At 40.5% G+C, this 20,549-nt stretch overlaps 1 protein-coding gene across 5 annotated transcripts in view; it reads left to right on the forward strand.

Moving 5' to 3' along the window:
* Positions 1-318: 318 nt before the first annotated feature.
* DENND4A (DENN domain containing 4A) overlaps positions 319-20,549 on the forward strand; it is a 53,157-nt gene continuing 32,926 nt past the window's right edge. The window contains exons 1-6 of one of the 5 annotated variants that reach the window (XM_061371185.1): positions 875-1,116; positions 9,501-9,586; positions 15,716-16,045; positions 16,651-16,900; positions 18,474-18,543; positions 20,059-20,228. In XM_061371185.1, the coding sequence (XP_061227169.1) occupies positions 15,738-16,045; positions 16,651-16,900; positions 18,474-18,543; positions 20,059-20,228 (798 nt within the window). In that variant the 5' untranslated portion in view covers positions 875-1,116; positions 9,501-9,586; positions 15,716-15,737. Of the gene's footprint in view, positions 460-874; positions 1,117-7,603; positions 8,234-9,500; positions 9,587-15,715; positions 16,046-16,650; positions 16,901-18,473; positions 18,544-20,058; positions 20,229-20,549 lie in introns of those variants that run through there. The other 4 variants (XM_061371190.1, XM_061371187.1, XM_061371189.1 and 1 more) reach the window with 4 other exon arrangements.

The raw sequence follows: 20,549 nt of genomic DNA on the forward strand, positions 1-20,549 counted from the left end.
TCCTAACAGGTCAGATTTGTCAGAGGGGTGAGCTAAACACACCATGATTGAGCATAAACATTTGCAGTCCAAATTCAGAACTTCGTATGAATTTTCTGTCATTGTGACAAGCCACACGCAGACACTAGAGCCAGACGTCCAGAACTGAGGGAAGCTTGGATTCAAAGCCAAAATTGTATGGTTGGAGCCTAAAGATCACTTCGAAAATAGGACCTTGGTTGAACCAGGACACACGGTGCTGCATGTGGAACAAGCAGAACTCATGTCGTCGTGCTTGGCAGCATCTTGACACGCGGCGCTCATCTGAGGAGATTATTTTTGTCTCGGGTTCTTTTCTAGGTCTTTGATGCAACAACCCAGCGCGGGTTGCATCAAGCCTGCAGAAAATCCCTCGCTTTCTCTTCCCTTGTTTTCCAAACAGCCGGCACCACCTCCGGGTCCTGGCGACGGGCGCCGCAGGTGAGCGAAACACGGCACTCTTTGGGCCGGAGATTAATTTATGTTTAAATTAAACGTACAGGAGGGGTGCGTATGTGTGTGTATGTGTGTGAGAGCCGAGCCCATGGTCCGCGCGTTGTATTTTAGGCTGTGTTGAGAGGGTTTCACTGTGGGTTCCCGCTCTCCCCTCACGGGTCACAGCCGCTGGCGCCCTGCCGCTCCCTGAGGGGGGAAGGCGGGAAGCGGGGGCCGCCTTGTCAAAGGGAGCCCTCCGGAGCGGGCTGCGCGCCGGGGAGCTCGTTCGGGGCCGCTGGGCAGCGCGGTGTTACCGGGCCCGCCTCAGGGGCACCGGCGGGGAACAGGCTGGGCACAGCCGCGTCCCGCCGCCGAGCAGCAGGGCCCGGCGGGCGCCCTCCCGCCGCGATCACGAGCCGGTGCCCGCCCCCCGTGACAGCCAAGATGGCGGCGCAAGGAGGCGGTGCGGAGGGGAGGGGGGATCCCGCCTGAGACGCCCACACGGCGGGGAGGCGGCGAAGGCGAGTCGGGCGCCGCGAGGATGAGATAAGGGCGCGGGGATCGAGTGTGCTTCCCCCCGTTCACCCTCCCTCTCCTCGGCGCCGGGGATAGGAGGCGCCGGCGGCCGTTCCCCGTCCCCGGGGAGCGCGGCCCCCGCCTGGGGTGAGTGTTGCGGGGCGGCGGGGGAGCCGGGCTGTCACCGCGGTGGGGCGGGCGAGGGGGGTTCACTGAGGAGATATCGCGGGGCGGGCGCTATCGCGAGTCTGGGCCGGCGGGGAAGGGGTGACCGTGCCCGCGGCGGGGCTGTCAGCGCCGGGCCGGGAGCCGCGGGAAGCGCAGGGCCGGCGGTAACTTTCCGCTGGGCCGCGGTGGGAGGTGGGGAAAAACTTTCTCCGCTTCCCGGGAAGCCGCGGCCACGGCCGGCCCGGAGGAGCGCACCCCCGGCCCGTGGAGGCAGGCGGTTCTCGGGCCGGGAGCTGCCCGCGCCTGGGCTGCGCTGTGCCGCTGACCTGCCATGTTACAAAGGCAGGGCCGGGGTGTGCGGCGGGCTCGGAGGGCTGCTCGGGGGGAAACGGGCCGAGCTGTGCCTCCCCCAGGTGAATAAACGAGCAGATTTCCATCCATCGTGCGCTGCGTCAGCCGGGATTGCACAGGTAGAGCCCAGCCTTGTGCGCGTTTTCATTGCGACTTTCCCTTCGGTTACTGTGTACCTGGATTAATGCGGCGTGCCGGCCAAGGCGCTGAAAACTAGCCCTGACGTTTGTTCCGTCGTGATGTCTGCATGTAGCACAAGTTGCTGGCCAAGGAATGATAATATTTAATAACTTCTTAACCATGGTTGTTATTCTGGAGTCATTTCAAACGTGCTGCGTTTAAAACTGTGCCGCCTCCAAGAATGTTGATATGCTAAAAATGAGGTCTCAGCTTATCACAGAATCACAGAGTGGTTTGGGTTGGAAGGGACCTTAAAGAACACCCAGTTCCAACCTCCTTCCATGGGCAGGGAAGTTGGGGCATGGCTCTGAAGTTTAACGTTTCTGAATTAAGCGAGTGGAAGTGTGGTGTTCTGCACAGCTTTTTACTTCATTTCACAATTATTTTTCTGGAACTGTTGCTCAACGAGAGGTTTCCGTTAAGAGTGTTACATTACAGTACATGATCTTTCACTTTCTGAATGATTAAACACAAATATTTAATCTTGGCAAGTGCCTGTGGTGGTTTAGGGAACCAATTGAGTTAGTCTAGCCAACGAAAGTCGAGGGGGAGTAAATGGATTACTTCTGGTTTGTGTGTTTAGTGTACAAGTCTTACTTTGCAAGTCTTCTGTTTCTATCATCCTTCTTTAAAGACTCATATTCAGAGTTTTGGTGAAACCCTTACTTGCTTTTTGGTGATTTAGGGGTCTGTAAGTTCATTTAAAATGAACATGAAAGTGGAACTGTGTCTCTGGTAAATGAAGTTTTCCAGGGGTAGTCATGACTTGGCATTGAAATTGTTTCATTATCAGAAAAAGAGTGTTAGAGTTGTCGTGGTTAGCTTTTGGGGAAGGGGAAAATTGCATGGAGCCTTAAAGACAAATGAAAAATGTTAAGTTTCTCTGCAGCCTTCTGTGATAGGGATGTTTTACTTGTTTTAGAAACATTAGGGTCCAGTTGGATGAGGTATACTTTCCTCAAGTTTATGAGCAGCTCCTGATCCTTTGGAACTGGCTTTGCTCAGTGTCCTCTTCTAAACAGTGAATTTCCTAGAAAGTAGCACAAAGAAGTAAGATCTGCTTGTGCAAGCAGTGCACCAGAAGGCACTAGGACCAGCTTTTAAAATAAGGGTTATTTTGAAATGTTTTTCCACTGTTAAGGATGCTCATATGTGTGAGTTTTCATACTTTCAGTAGCAGTGTGGTTGCAGGTCTGCATTTCTGGTGAACAGCTTGCTCTGTATACTTTATTTGGATATAACACTACTATGGCCCTTAATGGTATTTCTGTATGCATTAATGGCAATATTGGTAATTTTGTAGCAATGTGGCCACAGTTAATTATTAGTTAGTAAAAGCACAAATATTGACATAGCCTGGTGCATACTATAGGGCTCAGGTGAGCTTGGCTGATTCAGGTCAAGCATTGGTAACAGTGTAAATAACCTGGTCCTGTTTAAGATACATGTTTGAAAGGGAAAGTAGCAAGGCAGGAGTAGAGCTGAGTTTGTGATCTGAAGAGAATGGGGGTGTCTTGGGAAGGTTCTGAACTAATAGTAATGTTCTGTGTAACTCTTCCAAAAGTATTGTGGGCACCACTGTTCAGTCTGGCAATTTTTAATCTGCAGACTTTTGCATTCAAGGGTTTACTGATTTTTAAATTCCTGCTGTAGTGTGTGATAGGGAGAGGAAACTGTCTTGTGACTCTTCCATAGAGAAGATGGTATCTAGACTGAGCTGAATAATGATAATGGGATTTGTTAATCTTGGGGTTTTAAAACTAGAAAAAGAAAATTGCAGTGTCACTTAAATATTCAACATCCCTTTTTGGTTCCCATCCTACTTCCTAGCAACTGAATTGGAGTTAATTTTGCAAGTCATAGTAGGTTGCAATGCTTTTTATAGCAGTGGCTGTAGAAACTGTTGTGCTCACGGAAAGGACATAGTACAACAGCTACTTAATAAAAACCTTTCTCAGCCTTAAATCTCTTCTGAAATGAAGACTTGTAGGGAATCTTCTTTCCCTTCATTGTCCTTTAGTCAACTTTGACCTTAGTTTTTAAATATGGTGTCGGCATGATCAAAAGGTTGGAGGATAAATTGTTGCACAACTCATGTTGGATTAAAAAGAAAAAAGGTCAATGTAACCTTGTTGAAACACAAGGTTTGGGGTATTTGTGATTTCCAAGTATCCTGCTGTCAGACAGAGGGTTCAGTAGCTCAGCTTTTGATGCATCTGTAGCTGTGGATTTGAAGGTATTTGATCTGAAGATTCCTGGAAAGAACTGTGATACTTCTTAGAAGGAGGAGGAAAGGACCAAAAAAGACACCAAAGTAATTTCTATTTAAGTGTATTAGCAAGACATGATGCAGTTTATGTGGGTTGGCATATTTCCAGTACGATTCTCTTGTTTGTTAAAGTATTTTACTTGGACTTTCCTGTGATGTAATGATATTTCTTATTTTTTTAATGCTGACTCTCAAAAACCCCCAAAACAAACCCAGCCAGCCTGCCCTCCCCTTCAGAGTCCCCCAGAACCAAGCCCTGTAAAGATCTAGTACCTTTGAGGAAAGTGTAGGTTGAGCTTGCGCAAAAAGCAAGGGTAGAGGTGTGGTTTAGAGGGCTGAGTCGTACTTCTCCCTCATCCTTCTGCTATAGACTCACTGGGTGGTCTTAGACAAGAGGACAGAAAAGGCCCTGCATCTTTTCCATTATATATCAATTCCATATATAAATAATCTTTGCTACTGTGAGCATAAATCCTGATAGAAATGTTATGTCATGCGAAAAGCAGTAAATCCTCTTGAAGCTAAGCCAGTTATGCCTTCCTCTGATTGAGGCAGGTAGAAGGAGAACATGTATAAACAGTTAATGTATCATTACTGTTCAACTATTTAAAATCAACTGTTTGTAACAGTAGTAATGACCAAGTAATTACTTAAAGTGAACAAGGCTTTTTACTATATTGCATAATAAACTTTGGGTATTTTCTGCTATCCTTCAGTTCAGGATTAGTCTGTGCCTGGTCTGGAAGCTTGGTCTGTCACTGATGTGAAAACATTCTGCTCATGTATGTACGTTTATAAAGTGCCTCCACAGACTATAGAGTCAAAATTAAAACATACAGTGAAGGCTACATGAGGCAGTGGTGCTGAGAGGTTAGATCTATAGCACTCATTTTAGTAACAGTCTATGATGCAGAAGTAGTCATTGGTACTTCCCTAAAGAGCTCAGGACCAGCACCAGAAGAAAATTGTGGAGGAGAAGTGGAAATGAAAGACTTCAGAAAGTGATGGCCCTGTTCTTTTAAATGTCATATTTTTACCTTTTCAAAGTGTACTTTCATGTCATGTCTTAAATTTGGGGTTATTGTAGAGGCTGAAACAGAATGAAATAGAAATAAGCAATAACAGGTTGTAGGTGGGTATGTGCGTGAAAGAAGGAGGAACTGTGGTATAAAAATAGGATGTGAAGAGTAAGGAGGAGTGTTAGAAGTAAGTTAGTGATATCCTCACTATTTAATTTTTACTGTAAATTTTCACTGTGTTAGAAATATACTTAATACTAATTAATAAAATTATTTCAGTTTAGCCATCTAAAATAAAAGTGGACAAGCCAGAAGTGTGTGGTGGAAGTTGTGTATGCATACATGCAAATGAAAAAGTCCCCAGGGGAAACCCCCTCTTTTCCTGTGCAAGCATTATGCTAACAAGGAGAAGGGCACAGTGGGCTGGATTCTTCAGTTTTGGTTTTGTCTTGAGCTTCAGCAGAAACCTGTGGGTTAAGGAATTATTCTCAGTTGTGCAACCAAGATCAGGAGCTGGTCCAGCTCCGGTAGCTTCCATATGTCAGCAAGTGCGTCTGTGTGAGATTGTGACTATAAAATGACAGTGAAAAAGGCAATGCTGTCCACATACTGCAAGTGCAAAAATAACTGGGCTCAGCACAGTGCTGTCAGTCAAATCCCAGTACAGGAGCAGTATTCTAAAAAATTTTACAACCTTGTAGTAACCTTGCATGCTGAACTGTTCAGGACAGTGAAGGCTTCGTTCTGTAGAGCACCAGGGGCAAACCTGTGAGTTTTGTGAATGCTTTTCTCCTAAATCTTAGCACATAAGGTGACCCTGACTCAATAAACTCCATCCTTTCCTTTAAGGGTACGGTTGTTTTGTAATTGTGGTCCAAAAGATGGGGAAAGGTTTTTTAGCTATGTCTGCTGTGTTACAAAGAGGTATCTTGAACTGGCTTTGGAATCTTGAAGCCATAGTTTCCTTAAGTTATCACTGCACTTCAGCTAATCTACCGTGATGTTGAGGGGATGCCTTAATGTTGCTTTGTATTGCTTTGCTAGCTAACCTGGCTGGGAACTACCACATAATAAATGCATGTTAGTTGTTAGATGTACTTGTAGCTGAGCTGGTAGCAGTACACTCGCAGTTGGCTTTTTGGTTTTTTTTTGTGGGGTAGGTGGTGAGCATTTTGCCGACTTGGATGCAGAGATTTGCTAGATAAGGGAGGTATTAGTCAGTGGTATCTCTTCATTTAACCTTCCTAGTGTGGTGTAGCTCATATGCAAACAGCAGTTAAAGCCCCACAGTTGCAGTTCATGCATGTCATTCACTCAGCATATATAATTTGCAGCATGGCTGGATCCCATTTTTTTATCTTGCCGGACATTTTTGCTGGCTAGAGAGAAAAAGAACATCAAATCTTCTAAGTCACAATTAAAGTGTATTTTTAAATGTAGCAAAAAAGATGTTAGAAACAATTCCCACTTCTCATTCCATCCCACCACACCATAAATTCAAAGTTTTAAGAATGGCTTCAAAACTAAACTGAGGTGGTCCTGTGTGTCCAAATACAGTGGAGTAAAAGCAGGATACTTCTGTCACTCTTAGCTGATGCAGTTTGACATTTTCAGTGACAGATCTTGGGTTTGAAGCTCACTATTGGAAGATTTGCTGCTTTCATTTGCCTTTGTCTACAGTGCCAAGGAAAATGGAATGTTCTGTTTGGGGGACTTCTCCTTTTAAAAAGTTGCTGTATAATAAGTAGTTACAAGAAATATGGACTAGCTGCCCTCCTGAACTGTGTTTTGGATGGAGTAATATTTACATTTTATAGTGCTTACCTTGGCTTCCCTCCCCCTCATTTGCTATAAATTGTTTTCTGCATCCCTCCCTACAGACACAGTTGTACTTCAGAAATTGTTTCCATCCTCCACTTGTGCTTTTTGGCCATGAATACTGTAATCTAGAAGGAAAAGTGGAAGCTTTAAAACTGTCTTTGTTAAGATTTGTCTCTGTCATGATTCTCATGGGATATTTAACGTTTCTTTCATGAGTTTTTGGAGGCAGGATTAAATATTGTGGGATTTTGCTGTGGCACAACTTTAATGGACGCCTAAGCCTGTGCCTTGTTAGACCCCCTAGTAAATGCTTGAATTTTATTGAGGCTAAAAAGAGCAATGAAGAACAAACAAATGGAAGACTTGGTGAGTGATGGTGGAAAGTACAGAAAATGTAGAAAATGCCTGGTCTTTCCCTCAGGGTGAAGTCTGTTCCTTCCTGCCTTCGTCCTGCCAGTTATTCTCTCTAAGCTTTGATACTCTGACTGCCAGTTCTTCCTCACTGACCACAGCAATCCCAGTGGATCTAGATTAGCCTCTGAATTTAAGACTAATTTTTCTTTCTTCCTAGCCATTGCTGACCAAATCTGCTTGTTGCTCAGTCCTTGGCTTGCATTCCTATTTTCTGGTCCCAAACTCATGGTCTTGTGTTCTGTGCTTGTCCTCTTATCCAGCACTTTTCTGTTTCCTGGACACCTCTTGGAGATCCTTTGTTATTAACCTTTTGAGCTCTCTTGATTATCTCCTCAGCTGTTTGGATCAGAATGTGTTAACCATGAGTTAGTAGAGATGATTGTGAATGGGTCCATGAAATACTTGACAGTGATTCCAGCCCAGTGATGTAGGGGCAGAACAACGTGGGTTTCTCTTGTTTGGGATGTTCTTAATATGCCACTATGTTTTTCCATACTAGAACTACTATTGATGCAGCACCAAAGGGAGCTTAGTAGGGGCTAGTGGTTTCTTATTGATCACTGTGTTGTCTAATGTTATGTGCAGATGTGTGCAACAACAGGGTCTAAAAAGCAACACAGCTGATCACTTTAGCCCTGTTAGCAACTCCCTTTGTTGTTGTCCTTTGTTTAACAGTAGGAAATGTGAAGAAAAAGTGTAGGCAGCTGTCCTTCTGAAAAATGCAAGTGCTCTGAGAAGTTCTGTTTGTATTGGGGTAATAATGTAGGTGCTTTGCACCTTGTTTCTTGAAAAGGTAGGTCTTTTACTTGGTGCGGGACAGTAAACTAGTTGTAGATATGATCTATATATGCTGCAAGTACGCAGGCAGCAGTTCTCACTGTGTTCCTTGTAATGCCTAAATGTGTACTTTTATTTTTCTTTCCTTTAACTCTCCTCATTGGCTTTCCAGATGGCTGACTGGGAAATATGTTTTTTGAAGTGTCCACGGGGAAATTATTCATGTTAATGCTGCTCATTTCTTAGACATTTTACAGCTCTGCAGGTGATTCCTAAAATTATAATTACTGACACTCCTTGAAACTTTATATTACAGATTTGGGTCATTAGACAAAAATATGTATTGCTACTGCTCCGTGCTCTCATGGCAGTCTTGTGTAAAAACGTTCAAAGTCACTTGCTGTGGAGGGTAGCTCATTTCAACTGGTACTAGTTCTGTATTCTGTGTGTAAAGAACTAGTACCAGTGCTGTATGGATTAGAAAGACGCATTAGGGGCTAGGTTTGCTCTCCAGGCTGTCACCCCCCATTCCTTGCTGTAGGAGTAATGCTAACAGTGCTGACTGCTTCTGCATTATCTGAAGTCAATTATTGGGGTTATGAACAGAATCTTGAAGTTCTCATAATCTAGCGTAGGGATTTTTTTCCCCTCCAGAGATGTTTCTTCCCAGCCTTGCTTATGTTACACTCTGTTTTCTGAAGTCTTCTCACAATAAGCTTCAAAGAGTGTTCTCCAAGTCTTGGGAAATGGAAGCCTCCTTTAGACAAGGCTTATTTTTGACTACACCTTCCTGCTAATGAGTTGTTCAGGGAGATCCAAGTCTGAGACTGTCTCCAGTGAGGTATTCTCAGGCCTGTAGTGGAAAGCTGTTGCAGATCTTGCACATGCCTCAGTATAAGACACAAGTTCAAGCTGTCTGTGGTCATACCAATGTTTAAAAGTGGTCATAGTAGTGTTTACCACCACATCTGAAGAAAACCAGTGAATTATGGCAATAAATGGCAGGAAGACTGTCACACTAGCTACAAGAATGGGGAATTGGAATGAGGTGGCTAGATGGAAGAGTGCATGCGTATTGCTGGTTTTGGAGTAACAAGATGCTGCTTAAGTATCAGTATCCTGCAAAGAGGATCAATCAGTTTTGAAGTAGACTTGGAAAGGTTATTGAGCTAGAAGAGCACTTTCATAGCTGGCTAATGCTTGTAGATAGGCATGGGAGGTATTTATCATCCGAAAACAGTGAAAGAGTTTAAATAATTTGAAGTGGCTGCCTCAACCATTTATTTTCTTTCTTGAGCACTAAATGTTCTTCATGTTCTTAATATATCAATGCAGCATAGAACTCAATGTTTTGTTTCTTAATTTTAAAATCTGGTTTCATGTACTTTTTAAATACTTAAGTGACATGTAATGTTGCCTTGGCAAGTCCCACAGGGATTCACAGTGTTCACTTAATGTGAGTGGAGTAGCTGCAAGTATAACTTTCAACAAATGTGTACATTGTTCAATCTTTGTTTTTACTGTTTCTATAGGGAATGAAACTTTAACAGGAAGTCTGTTAAAAAGCCTGGCTGACAGCAAGAGAGGCAAACGGTAGAAGCAATGCCCTGATGAAAAGGTAGGGAGCAGATCGGTAGAGTTTTCAAGAGCCTTGTGTTCTGGCTTGAGAGAATTCCCGTGATATTTGAGGTGATTCTGCTTTGTTCCCAGGATTGTTTGTTACTAAAGGAAACACAGGGGGAAAAGGCTCCGCTGTCATTGTGCCAGGCAACTTTGGAAGCACAAGGATGAGATGAAGTTTTTTCCCTGCGTAGCTGCAGTTATTCTCATGTTCTCAAGACTGTTAAGCTCTCATGTGATTTGTTCAGTGTCATGGCTGAGAAATGGTTCTGGGTAGCTATAGCAGGGCTGACCGATCCAGTTAACTTCATTTTGCTCTTGCATGACTAGTTGCCATGTTTCTGTGTGCTGGCAGCATACTTGAATGGGATAATACAGCAACGCACACAGGAGACTGAAACTCTAGGGACTGTTAGAACTTTACTGGCAATTTTTATAAACTGGTCACTGCTTTGTGTGTTTGACTGCTTTTCATGTGCCTTCAAAGGAAGGAAGTACTTGGAATGTGTTTATATAATGAATGCTTAAAAAAATAAATCACCATTTACAATAAAGCTTTGAACTCTTAAAAAGTGTTGCAGAGGCCCTGTGTTGGTTTCCAGCTTACAGTGGGAGAGCTTCGTTCCTTGTTTACAAACACATCTCTTTGGAGTCAAGCTAACAAAGTAAAATGTCACCTGCTTTAGGCAGCATGAGGACCTAATAAGGAACTCAAATTAATAAGTGATTTAATATTCTCAAAGAAAAATGGAGGCAGGAATGGGAATTAAGACAAGATTGAAAGATCAGAAGGTGGTGGTGGTTTCTGTGTCTGCCAGAGTTGGACTGGTGAAAAGGTTGTCATGGAGTTGGATGGTCCTTACCACTGTCTTTTGTAAATCACAAACCTCTTGCACATGCAGAAAGCACAGAAGTAAATCCTTTTTGCTATCTAGGAAGGCTGTCTTCTGGAAAGAAGCTGGCACTGCTAGAGCTGTTCTGGTCTGCAGCCCACTTACAAGATACCTCTATATAGTTTGTGGGTAGGAGCAAGCTGTATGGGTTATATCAGTACTTTTTTCCTTGGAAATGGTGTAGTGCGTCTATAGTAAACTCTGTACTTCTGAGTTACTGCTGCACAGATGGAATATGCAGCACATCCACATTAGTTCTTGTCATGTGATGAGGAAAAGAGCTGATGTGTACATCTCTTACAGTGTTTGAATGAAAAATGTGATCTGTTCAGAAAGCTTGGATGCTGATTGAGTTGTCTGAAAATACGTGAGCAGGTATAAAATCATGCCTTGTTTGCTTTCTGTGTGACAGTTGTAGATAGCTTATGGCAAATAAGAAATAAAAAACTGGAGGCAGAATAGGTTAGCCTACACACTCTGCTTTCTGAATTCAGATCTGAGACATACGAGCGTTTTATCACCAAAGGGTCAGCCACAAGGAGCTCCTGTGGACCTCCTGATCATCTTTCTTGTAATAGTAGCTTGGATTGCACTTTGCAGCAGTTTGATTCTCTTTTAACACTGGCACTAGACCTACAGTATTAGATCACAGATCTTGTTTTTCAGATTAATCTCTCTTGCCCAGTTGCTAAGATGCCAGCACCTATGAATTGCAACAGTGAAAAGAGAGAAAACTAGTACTTCAAATTTGCAAACTGGTTATGAAGCAATATGATGCTATTAAAAAATCACATTGGATAAACAATCAAAATGAGCTTACCCTTTGTCGGTCAGCAGAGTAATCGAGCTGAATACTTCATGGATCTACGGCAGGATTATCTGGTTGTTTCTCCTGTTTCCATATGTTTAGAAATCCCAAAAGCCCAGTGTTCTCCTACATTTATATAGCCACGATCTGCTAAGTCTGTGTATGTTTAATATTGTCTTAAAGTCAGTTTACTATTTACAAGGGTATTTTGTTTCTTGCTGATGTTTATGGTATTTAAGTTCTAGTGGTATTAATTATATACAGTCCATTAAAAGTTATCATGAGATGGCTCAAAGACCATGTATTGCACTTATTTCCAGAGGCTTTTGTAAGAGGTTATGATTGTGATGCCATAGTGTTGTCTTCAAAGCACAGCCTTTTATCCCTAGATGACTGATGTGTAGAGAAGCAATAGCAGCTGAGTCTCACTGTGACACTGTTAATGCTGTTGAATTTCACCTGGGATCTGCTGCTCCAAGCAGCACGGTTGTGCAGTGTGACTTTTTGTGTTGTGTTTTGTTTTGGTTTTGGCTTTATTTCCTGGAAGTTGACTTGCAGTACTGTGTGATATACATAATCACAATGTGCTTTGGAATACCTTCATGGTAACAGCTTCTACAGAAACTATTCAGGCTTGTCTGAATTTCAGTTTATATGAATTGCTTTTCACAGAATGATTGTCACTGAATTAGCTCACATTATACACCCTTTTACTGGGGTCTGTTAACTTAAAGTTTGCATAAATCTGCTCTCACCATAAAGGGATGTTGAAAACTCAGTACCACACTAGCTCTAGTAAAGTCTTAGGTTAGCCTGAATAAAGTACCACTGAACTATTTTATACCTTATGCATTTTATTGCATTTTTTTGCTGCAAGCCTTTATATCCAAAGGCGAAGATCATAGAATCATCATAGACCGTGGAATGGTTTGTGTTGGAAGGGACCTTAAAGCTCATCCACTTTCAACCCCTTGCCGCGGGCAGGGACACCATCCAGTAGAGCAGGTTGTTCCAAGCGCCATCCAACCTGGCCTTGAACATTGAACACTGCCAGGGATGGGGCAGATATGAATGATGCATCATCATCTTCCCTCCTCCTTCTGTAAAATCTGCTTAAAATTATGACAGATTTGCTGACTTCTGTATGGCTTGCTGTAACCCTAGGAAGCAAATTTGTGTGATAGCAGCTGTTTGTACGTAGGGGATTCTAATTTTACCTGGCTCTAAATGAGGAGAGCGTGTCCCAGTTTCACTTGAAAGTGCTTTTGGGGATAAACGAATGTTTGAATTTAAGAATTTTAGTATAAACTTAACATGAAGTAAATAATAGGCTTGTGAGGTAGGTATGATTCTTCAGTATAATATATATATGTCTTTCTGTTTAGTTGTAATGCTGTCTTGGCTAATTAACCTGGAATGGTGTGCTGCTAATACACTGAAGGTATAAGCCTTGCAATTTTAAGAGTCATAGTTTGTATAACTTTTGATTACTAAACCAGTTTTCAATTAAAAAGGCATTGTCAAGCACTCCAGACACTGGTGTAGCTTTGCAAAATAATGCTAATGAGAATAGGAACAAAACTTTGTTTTTCCAACTCATCATCTTTAAGGCAATGTTCAGTTTTGTGGTGCTTCTGTTGCTTTGTGATTGTGGGGCATTTTTCATACACAAACATGAAAGACTGTCCAGCTTTCAGTTTACCTAATGTCTTCTAGTAGAGAACTCTTTCACCAGAGTTCACGATGGTGTAAGCATTGAGTTTAAGTTGGTTGGTTGGTAGATATTACTTAGCCAGCCGTGCCTTCCTGCTCTTGAGGAGTACTTCTAAGAAGTCTTTGACCATGATCTTTCCTGATCATTGTTATGAAGCATTACTGTTTTTTCTTTCTACATTTCTTGATGCATTTTTAAATTATGCTTTTTAAAAGCAACTGCTTCTGCTCTGATGTATTTTAAACGTTTTTAACTAAAGAACAAATGCTTGCCAGTGTACTGTAGCTTTTAAAAAAGCTATTACAGCTTATCCAGTGTGTGCTGGTTGATAAAGACAGAAACTTTTCATCCCAGTTAAAATGTAGTATAACATAGTTAAGTTTTACAGAGAGTTGTTAATGTTATAAAATATTTAGAACTCCAGTCATGGTAGCTAAAAGATGTTTGTGTTTTGTCTACTGATGGAGTTTAAAGATGCTTTATGAAGCTGCTTTATCTCCCCATGCATTTGTTGTTTGCTGAAGCCAGATGTACAGTCAAATAATGGGCAGCATATGCAGTGGTTGAGTATGTGTCTTCGGATATATTGCTCAAGGAGAAGTTTTGAGTTTGTAGTTACTGATCTCATATACTGCTGAGTAACGTATTCCAGATGGCTTTGAAATAACTGATTTTAGGTTAAATACATCTTAGTTTTGTAACTACATTCTCTCTTCTCTCAGAAAACAAGCTGAACTGTTGTTCGCAAACTGGTATAATACTGTATGTTGATGGCTGGTTCCCAGTAATCATGTGGTTGGAAGTGTCCCATATTACTTATTGACCACATAGAAAGCAAAGAAGGTTGGATAATCTAGGGGGTTTTTTAGTTTTTTTTTTTTTTCTTGGTGTTTTCTTGAATAATGCAAGTAACCTTAAAATTAAAACTGTTACTCTTGTGGCTTTAGAAGTCACCAGTCAAGTGGGTTACTGCAACAAAATAACAAGCAACCTATGAAATAGGAACAGGAAGATGGAATTAACCTTTCTTGTGCTGGTTGATGAGGTTGATAGTGGTGGTCAGGCACAGGCTTACATTGTTCCTTCTGGAGCAGGGGCTGGTGCTGGAAATCTGAGGTCAGCTTCCAGCAACTTTAATCAATTTGATTAAATGCACTGTATCAACTTACGACTTAGTATTTCTCAATATCAGTGAGCAATGTCCAAATTTATTTTGCTTGTTTTAATGAAAATTTGTTGGTAAAATCCTGAACTCACGAGGGTATTGGAGCAAGAAATAAAGGGAGATAAAGCAACTAGAATAAAGGTGGTCTGAAGACTGAAGTCTTGTACCAACCATTCAAACTATTCTGAATTGTGTTGATTGAGTTTCTGAATGTTAGCAAGCTCTGGAGAGTGTTGCAACAATTTCTCATGCAATGAAATTTTACACCCAAACAAAATTAATTGAACAAAAGGGAGTTTTAAATATCTTGTCTGACTTAAAAAGTCTGGAACTTGATGACAGTAAACTTCCTGAAGCTACTTTACTGAGGTTCCAGCACATATGGGTGACTTAGATAAATGTTCTTAGCCCATTGCTCAATGTTCCATGAAAGAGTGGGAAGTATTTTCTTTCCTTGCAAAATCAAGCTGTTAAATAAGAAAATAAGACATGGGATTTAAGTGGCTTGCAATACTATTGAAGTGTCTGAAAAAAAGGAAACTCAGTCTCCTGCTATGTGGTGCACATATTCTTTGAAAGGCCATCTTTTCATTCTATACATATTTTGTCCTGTGCTGAAGGTAATTTACAACGTTGGTAGCAAACATTACAAAAAGAGCCCCAAAACAACTATACAGAAAGAATTATATATAAAGATTTTTTTTTTCTAATCAATATGTTCCAGGAAGAACGTAATTTCCCCACACAGTTTGACTGGAACAGCAGGACTGTGTTGCTTTTTATTATGAGAAACTTCATGTGGTCTTGAATGTTTTTGTTTCACAGTGGTCTGTAGTCCATTGAAGTTGACTTGCTTTAAAGGTTTGGGTTAAAAGCTGGTATGTTGCTGGGTGTGGATAGGTTCATATTGGGGATCTGGGCCGCCATATGCTATAAACCAGCGTTACATCAACTTTAAGCCTGCAAAAATACTCCAAGATCTGACCTTGGTATCTGATGTAAAATCTTATGGGGTGCGATGGCTGCAAATGCTTATCTTTAGGATAATCAAGACAGCCTTTGCATATATGTTTAATATTCAGGAAGCGAATTAGTTGCACATCATGCTTTAGAAGATCCATTGTCACGGTGAAGAGTGTGGTAATAGAGTATATGCAAAATACGTAAGAGCTTTTTTGGCTCAGTCAGACCTCTCACCAGTAGTGAACTACTTGTGAAACTTTGGATGGCATTTTGCTGTTACTGTTCCTGTTGGTTCAGTTACTCTGGTGTGCAGGTTAACAAAAAGAGGCTGCTTGGGTTTTCCATTCCAAGATTTAACAATTAACTCACGATTGTGGTTCAGAATTCCAGACTGGAGAGAGGTTGTGGTTGCAGATAAAAACTGTTCCATGATCTGATGATGGATCTCTCTATTTCTTTTGTATTCTTCTACTGTGTTTTCATGTATGTTACTGCTTTTTTTTTATAAGATAAACGTAATTCTATTATTTCTGGTATCTTACAATTCCCTTTAAACATACTGATACTTATTTCTTTCTTACTAGTTAGAGCATCTTGTAATGGAAGATGGAAGACAAGGGGGCTCGTGTTGCCGACTACTTTGTTGTCGCAGGACTAACAGATATTTCCAAACCACTAGAGGAAGAAATCCACTTCAATGATGCTTGCCATAAAATTGCTAAACCAAAAGAACCTATTACAGACGTAACAGTACTTAATAAATCTCTGGGGGAAGAAGTTCCTCAGGGATATAAATGTATAGATGTTACTCCCTCAGGACTGTCTGCAGATCTCAATAATGGCAGTCTTGTAGGACCGCAAATGTACCTTTGTTATCGCCGAGGAAGGGATAAGCCCCCGCTTACTGATTTGGGGTGAGTGGTTTTTCTGTTCCAGTATGTGATTTTGGCAGTTTAATTTGACTAATGAGCAAATAAAGCAGATTTATTGAAATAGTATACTTTTCTAGTGTAAAGCAAAACTCTAAACAGGAAGGTACTTGTTGTCTTGAACGTTAAGCAGTATGGTAGGAAAAATGCCTGCTGAATGAATTTTAATGACAACTGTAATCCTTTGCATTTTGGAGTTTTCAAAGCCATTTATAATTTCCAGTGTATATATTTGGGTTGAGATAAGATGCTTAACCTAGTTAATATGGATTGAAAAGAGATGAGTTGTATGGTGGTTCTAGGATCAGGCAATGAATCTTTAATAGAATTGAAAATAAAACTATCTTGCAGTAAACAAAACACCTTAAAGTGATTATACATGAGGAAGCTAGTGTATTTTATTGACATGAAGTGCTTCTGTAAGCAGCTTGGTATAGTTTGACCTGAAGTCCATAAACATGTTTTGATCAGAGATGAGACAAGAGCTGCTGTTAAATTAGTACTATTTAGTTATAGTTTTTAGTATAATATTAGTATTCAAAGTGTTTAAAGATGTGCCTTCTAACTTTTGTTCATCTTGTTTCAACTAGGGTTTTATATGATGGGAAAGAAAGAGTAAAGCAAGGTTGTAAAATAATTCAAACCACTCCCTATGGTCGGCCTGCTAACATCAGTGGCAGTACCTCATCACAGCGAGTGTACATCACTTACCGAAGAGCATCTGAAAACATGACACTGAACACGCTGGCTGTTACGGATATATGTATAATCATACCAAGTAAAGGAGAAACCCCTCCACACACATTCTGCAAGGTTGACAAGAATCTTAATAATAGCATGGTAAGATTCAAAATCTAGATTTTTGAACAGTTGATACTCAATAGTGTAATGCATGTGGAGTATTTGTGACAGTTCTCAGAGTGACGAATTTTGATAAGCACTTTCCAAAGAGAAATCAAATCTTGGAAGAGTTGGAGGTTTGCATTTCTTTGTTCCTGCTTGGAACAGAGTCTCTTTGGAGGTCTTGGAGCAAATAAATCTTTTTTTAGTCCTGGTTTGGAAACGCTGACTTCAGCAGTTTTGGGTTAGTTCTTAAGAACCTGTTGTGTCATCATGTGTATAACTGGAGGTTTTAAAGACGTGGCTGTTTCTGACACTGATCTTTACTGGTGTGATGGGAATCCTGTATCTAACAACTGGCTTCTGGTTTGTTTTTAGAGTTTCCTGTTACCTCCACTGCTATAAATGTCAGTCTCCTCAGCAGTTTCACAAACTTTTCTTTTCTGAAGAAAGTTACATATGAGCAATGTTTGATGCTGTTGACTAAGCCTTTTTAAATGCGTAATATGGTTCCAGAGCTGGATCTGCTATAATACACAGGTGTCACAGTGCTTTGTATTGCAGAACTTAATATTTAGGGGTCTCCTGGTCGAATCTGCAGCCCTGTATGCTGGCTCTTGTATGTTCCTCAGAAGTTAGCACACTGATGAGGTTGCTGACCACATGTGCAAGTGGTATCATGCAAAAAAGATCATGGAAATTGATCTGTACTTGTTTTTACATAAATGCCTGTAGATTAACAAATGGATTTTTCAGTTCTACCAGTCCCTGTATTGACTGGGTTATGGTAGTGCTGTCTAATGGAAATTGTTCTATCTTTCTTTCATCTGTAAAAGCTTTGTGTGCCCTTAAAGGGTGCTGATCTTCTCTGTGGCTTTCCATGTTCTTTATTCATGTCCAGAAATTGAGAACTTCAGAAGTATTTTAAAATATTAACCATGCCAGAAAGAGAATTGTTCAGAAGGTGCAAGAACTCTGATGTTGTGCTGCAGTGTTTCACAGACTCTGAAGTCAGAGAGGGAATAAGGAATCGGGTTTAAAGATTAGTGTGGTTAAAATATAAATGTAGACATAAAAGAATTAAGTATTAAAGTAATAGAAATGCAGTTAATAACAGAAACATTGCATCCTCTGTGTGTGTGTGTATACATAAATGTGTGCATGAATGTATGTATAGCTGTCTATACACACTTAATCCAGATGTTCAACAAAATGGGGAAAGGTTTAAATATTTATATGGATTACAATTGTACTTAAAATTCTGTAGCTGTGTTAACAAATGCTTTGGAGAAGAATTTACAGATGTCATACTTCAGTCCATAAACCAGTTGCGGTTTATAGACATACGCCATGGGTTGGTTAGCTTGGAGCTAACAAGCTGCTTTCCTTTCAGGTACATGGTTGTGTTGTTGTCAGAAAGGATAGAGTATTCCTATATCTTAATGCTGTATGGTTTTGTGTGTAAATTATGGTTCTTTGTAAACAAGGAAGAGGTGGTTTTTCTTCACTCTCTTCTGTTACCTCCTTTTGTTATATTTCATCATGTGATCCATTAATTTCTTTTGTTTTACAGTGGGGCTCAGCGGTGTATTTATGTTATAAAAAGTCTGTGGCAAAAACCAACACCATATCATATAAAGCTGGTATGTAACTACTATTTAGCTTTTTTTAATCCTCAAGTCAGGGTGTACAGACTTGTTTTTAGTGCAGCAGGTATTTTTATGAAGGATTATCTGACAAAGACACTGTTTTACCATTATCCAAAAAAAGGCTCTTCCCCCAAAGAATTCTTTTAAAAGAGTGTACTGAACAGTTTGGTTTAAAATTTGATTCTAATTGGAAGCTCAGTTGTGTTTTGATAGGTTTCACAAACCTGTGTGTGTTCCACCTCTGTTTTTTTGTTGCTGGTAACTCTTAAGGATCTGTGTATGTGTATATGCAGAAGAAAATACTGCAAAAATTGGTGCATTTTTGTGATCAAAATGTTCCTTAAAATGAAGGATACTGCAGACTTCCACACTGCCCTGTACACCAGTGGCGCTGAGCTCTTTAAGTATTTTTGGATTGTCTATCATCTTTATTTCATTGTTTTATTTATAAGTCAGAATTAGATTTGCTATGGCTGTGCTGAGATGTGTTGTGCCCTGATTTTGTTTGAGTGGAAGTCATTAGCATGATTCAGACTTAAGCATTAATTTACTTGTATCCCTTTGAGATGCTGCTGTCTGTAGACAACAGTAGTGTAAGACTAACTAAAAGGTGGAAGATAAATCTGTAAATAGATAGAAATTTGAACAGGCCCCACACCTGGTAGTAGCTTGCACAAAAATTTGCTTCTTGAGGGTGGGAAAATACCACTGCCCTTCTTGATTACTGTTTTTTATTGCTCATTAATATTTCACTGTATATTAGAAAGGAAGGATTGTGTGCTCTAATGCAGAGAAATCCTAAATCCCTTCCCACAATATTTGCTTTCAGTTTTGAGTCCTCTGTGTTGGCAACAGGAAAGGCTAGATTGCTGCCGCCCCATGATGTAATTGAAGACCTGTATGCTAAGAGCCTCTTCAGAACTTTGTGTTTTAGAGCTATGTTTAAAATGAAGTCTAAGCACAGTAGTCTGATAGCACATTAGCTGAATCCTCAGTTGAAGTGGATCAACATAATTAATTGGCTTGATTCTATGCATATTAAAAATAACAATCTAATATCGAACATCAGATTTTTCAGGAGACTTTTGTTGTCAGGAATACATGCATTCATAACTGAAAGTAACAGTTTTATTTCTCAATTATCCAGGTTACCAGCTTTTAAATTAAATTTTAAATCTTTACTCATACCAGTGATGAATGTGAGTTATTATAACAGCTGAGGTGCACACAACCCGCAAACAGAAAGATAAATTAGTCATGAATCGTTCCTAGAGTAAAAAGTGGGACTTCAGTCCAATATTTTACTCAGATGATTTCTCCTTAGGCGTTGGAAGCTTGCTGCCCCTTTCCAGCTGTTTGCTATGCCTGATTATTGACTGCTTTACTGATCTTCTGAAGTTAGTCTATGCTCATATATGATATTTCTGGGCATTTTCTATGGGATGAGCTGTTACAAATACATTTCTGCTATTCCTTACATAACTGCCTCTTTACAAATTGCCTTTATAGGATTAATATGTAGATATCCCGAAGAAGATTATGAATCATTCCCATTACCAGAATCTGTGCCTCTTTTTTGTCTACCTATGGGTGCAACGATTGAATGTTGGCCATCTAACAGTAAATACCCTCTCCCAGTTTTTTCTACGTTTGTACTAACTGGAGCTTCTGCAGAAAAGGTACTTCAAAAGTTTAGAAAATAATAATTGTTAATAATTTCAGTTGAAAATTTAGTTGTTTTTCTGTTCAGGATGATGATAATGCATATTTCTATAGGAAAATTGAATATATTTGTTTAAGCTTAAATTCTCAGAGCCTGATTTAAAGAGTGACTTGTATTTATTTCATTGCTGGACTGTTGGTCATGTAAACCCGTACTCCTTTGCTTTCCGATCATGTTGGCCTTTGAAACTAGAGAGCTATAAAAATTCTGACTGCGTCTACATGCAAGTATACTATTTTTATTGCAAGCATGGAAACAATCTTGCATGTATTTACTT

This window comes from Neopsephotus bourkii, unplaced genomic scaffold, assembly GCF_033783945.1.
Source record: "Neopsephotus bourkii isolate Nb327-2 ecotype Australia unplaced genomic scaffold, CSIRO-AGI_Nbou_v1 NB_1572, whole genome shotgun sequence".
Classification (NCBI taxonomy): domain Eukaryota; kingdom Metazoa; phylum Chordata; class Aves; order Psittaciformes; family Psittacidae; genus Neopsephotus; species Neopsephotus bourkii.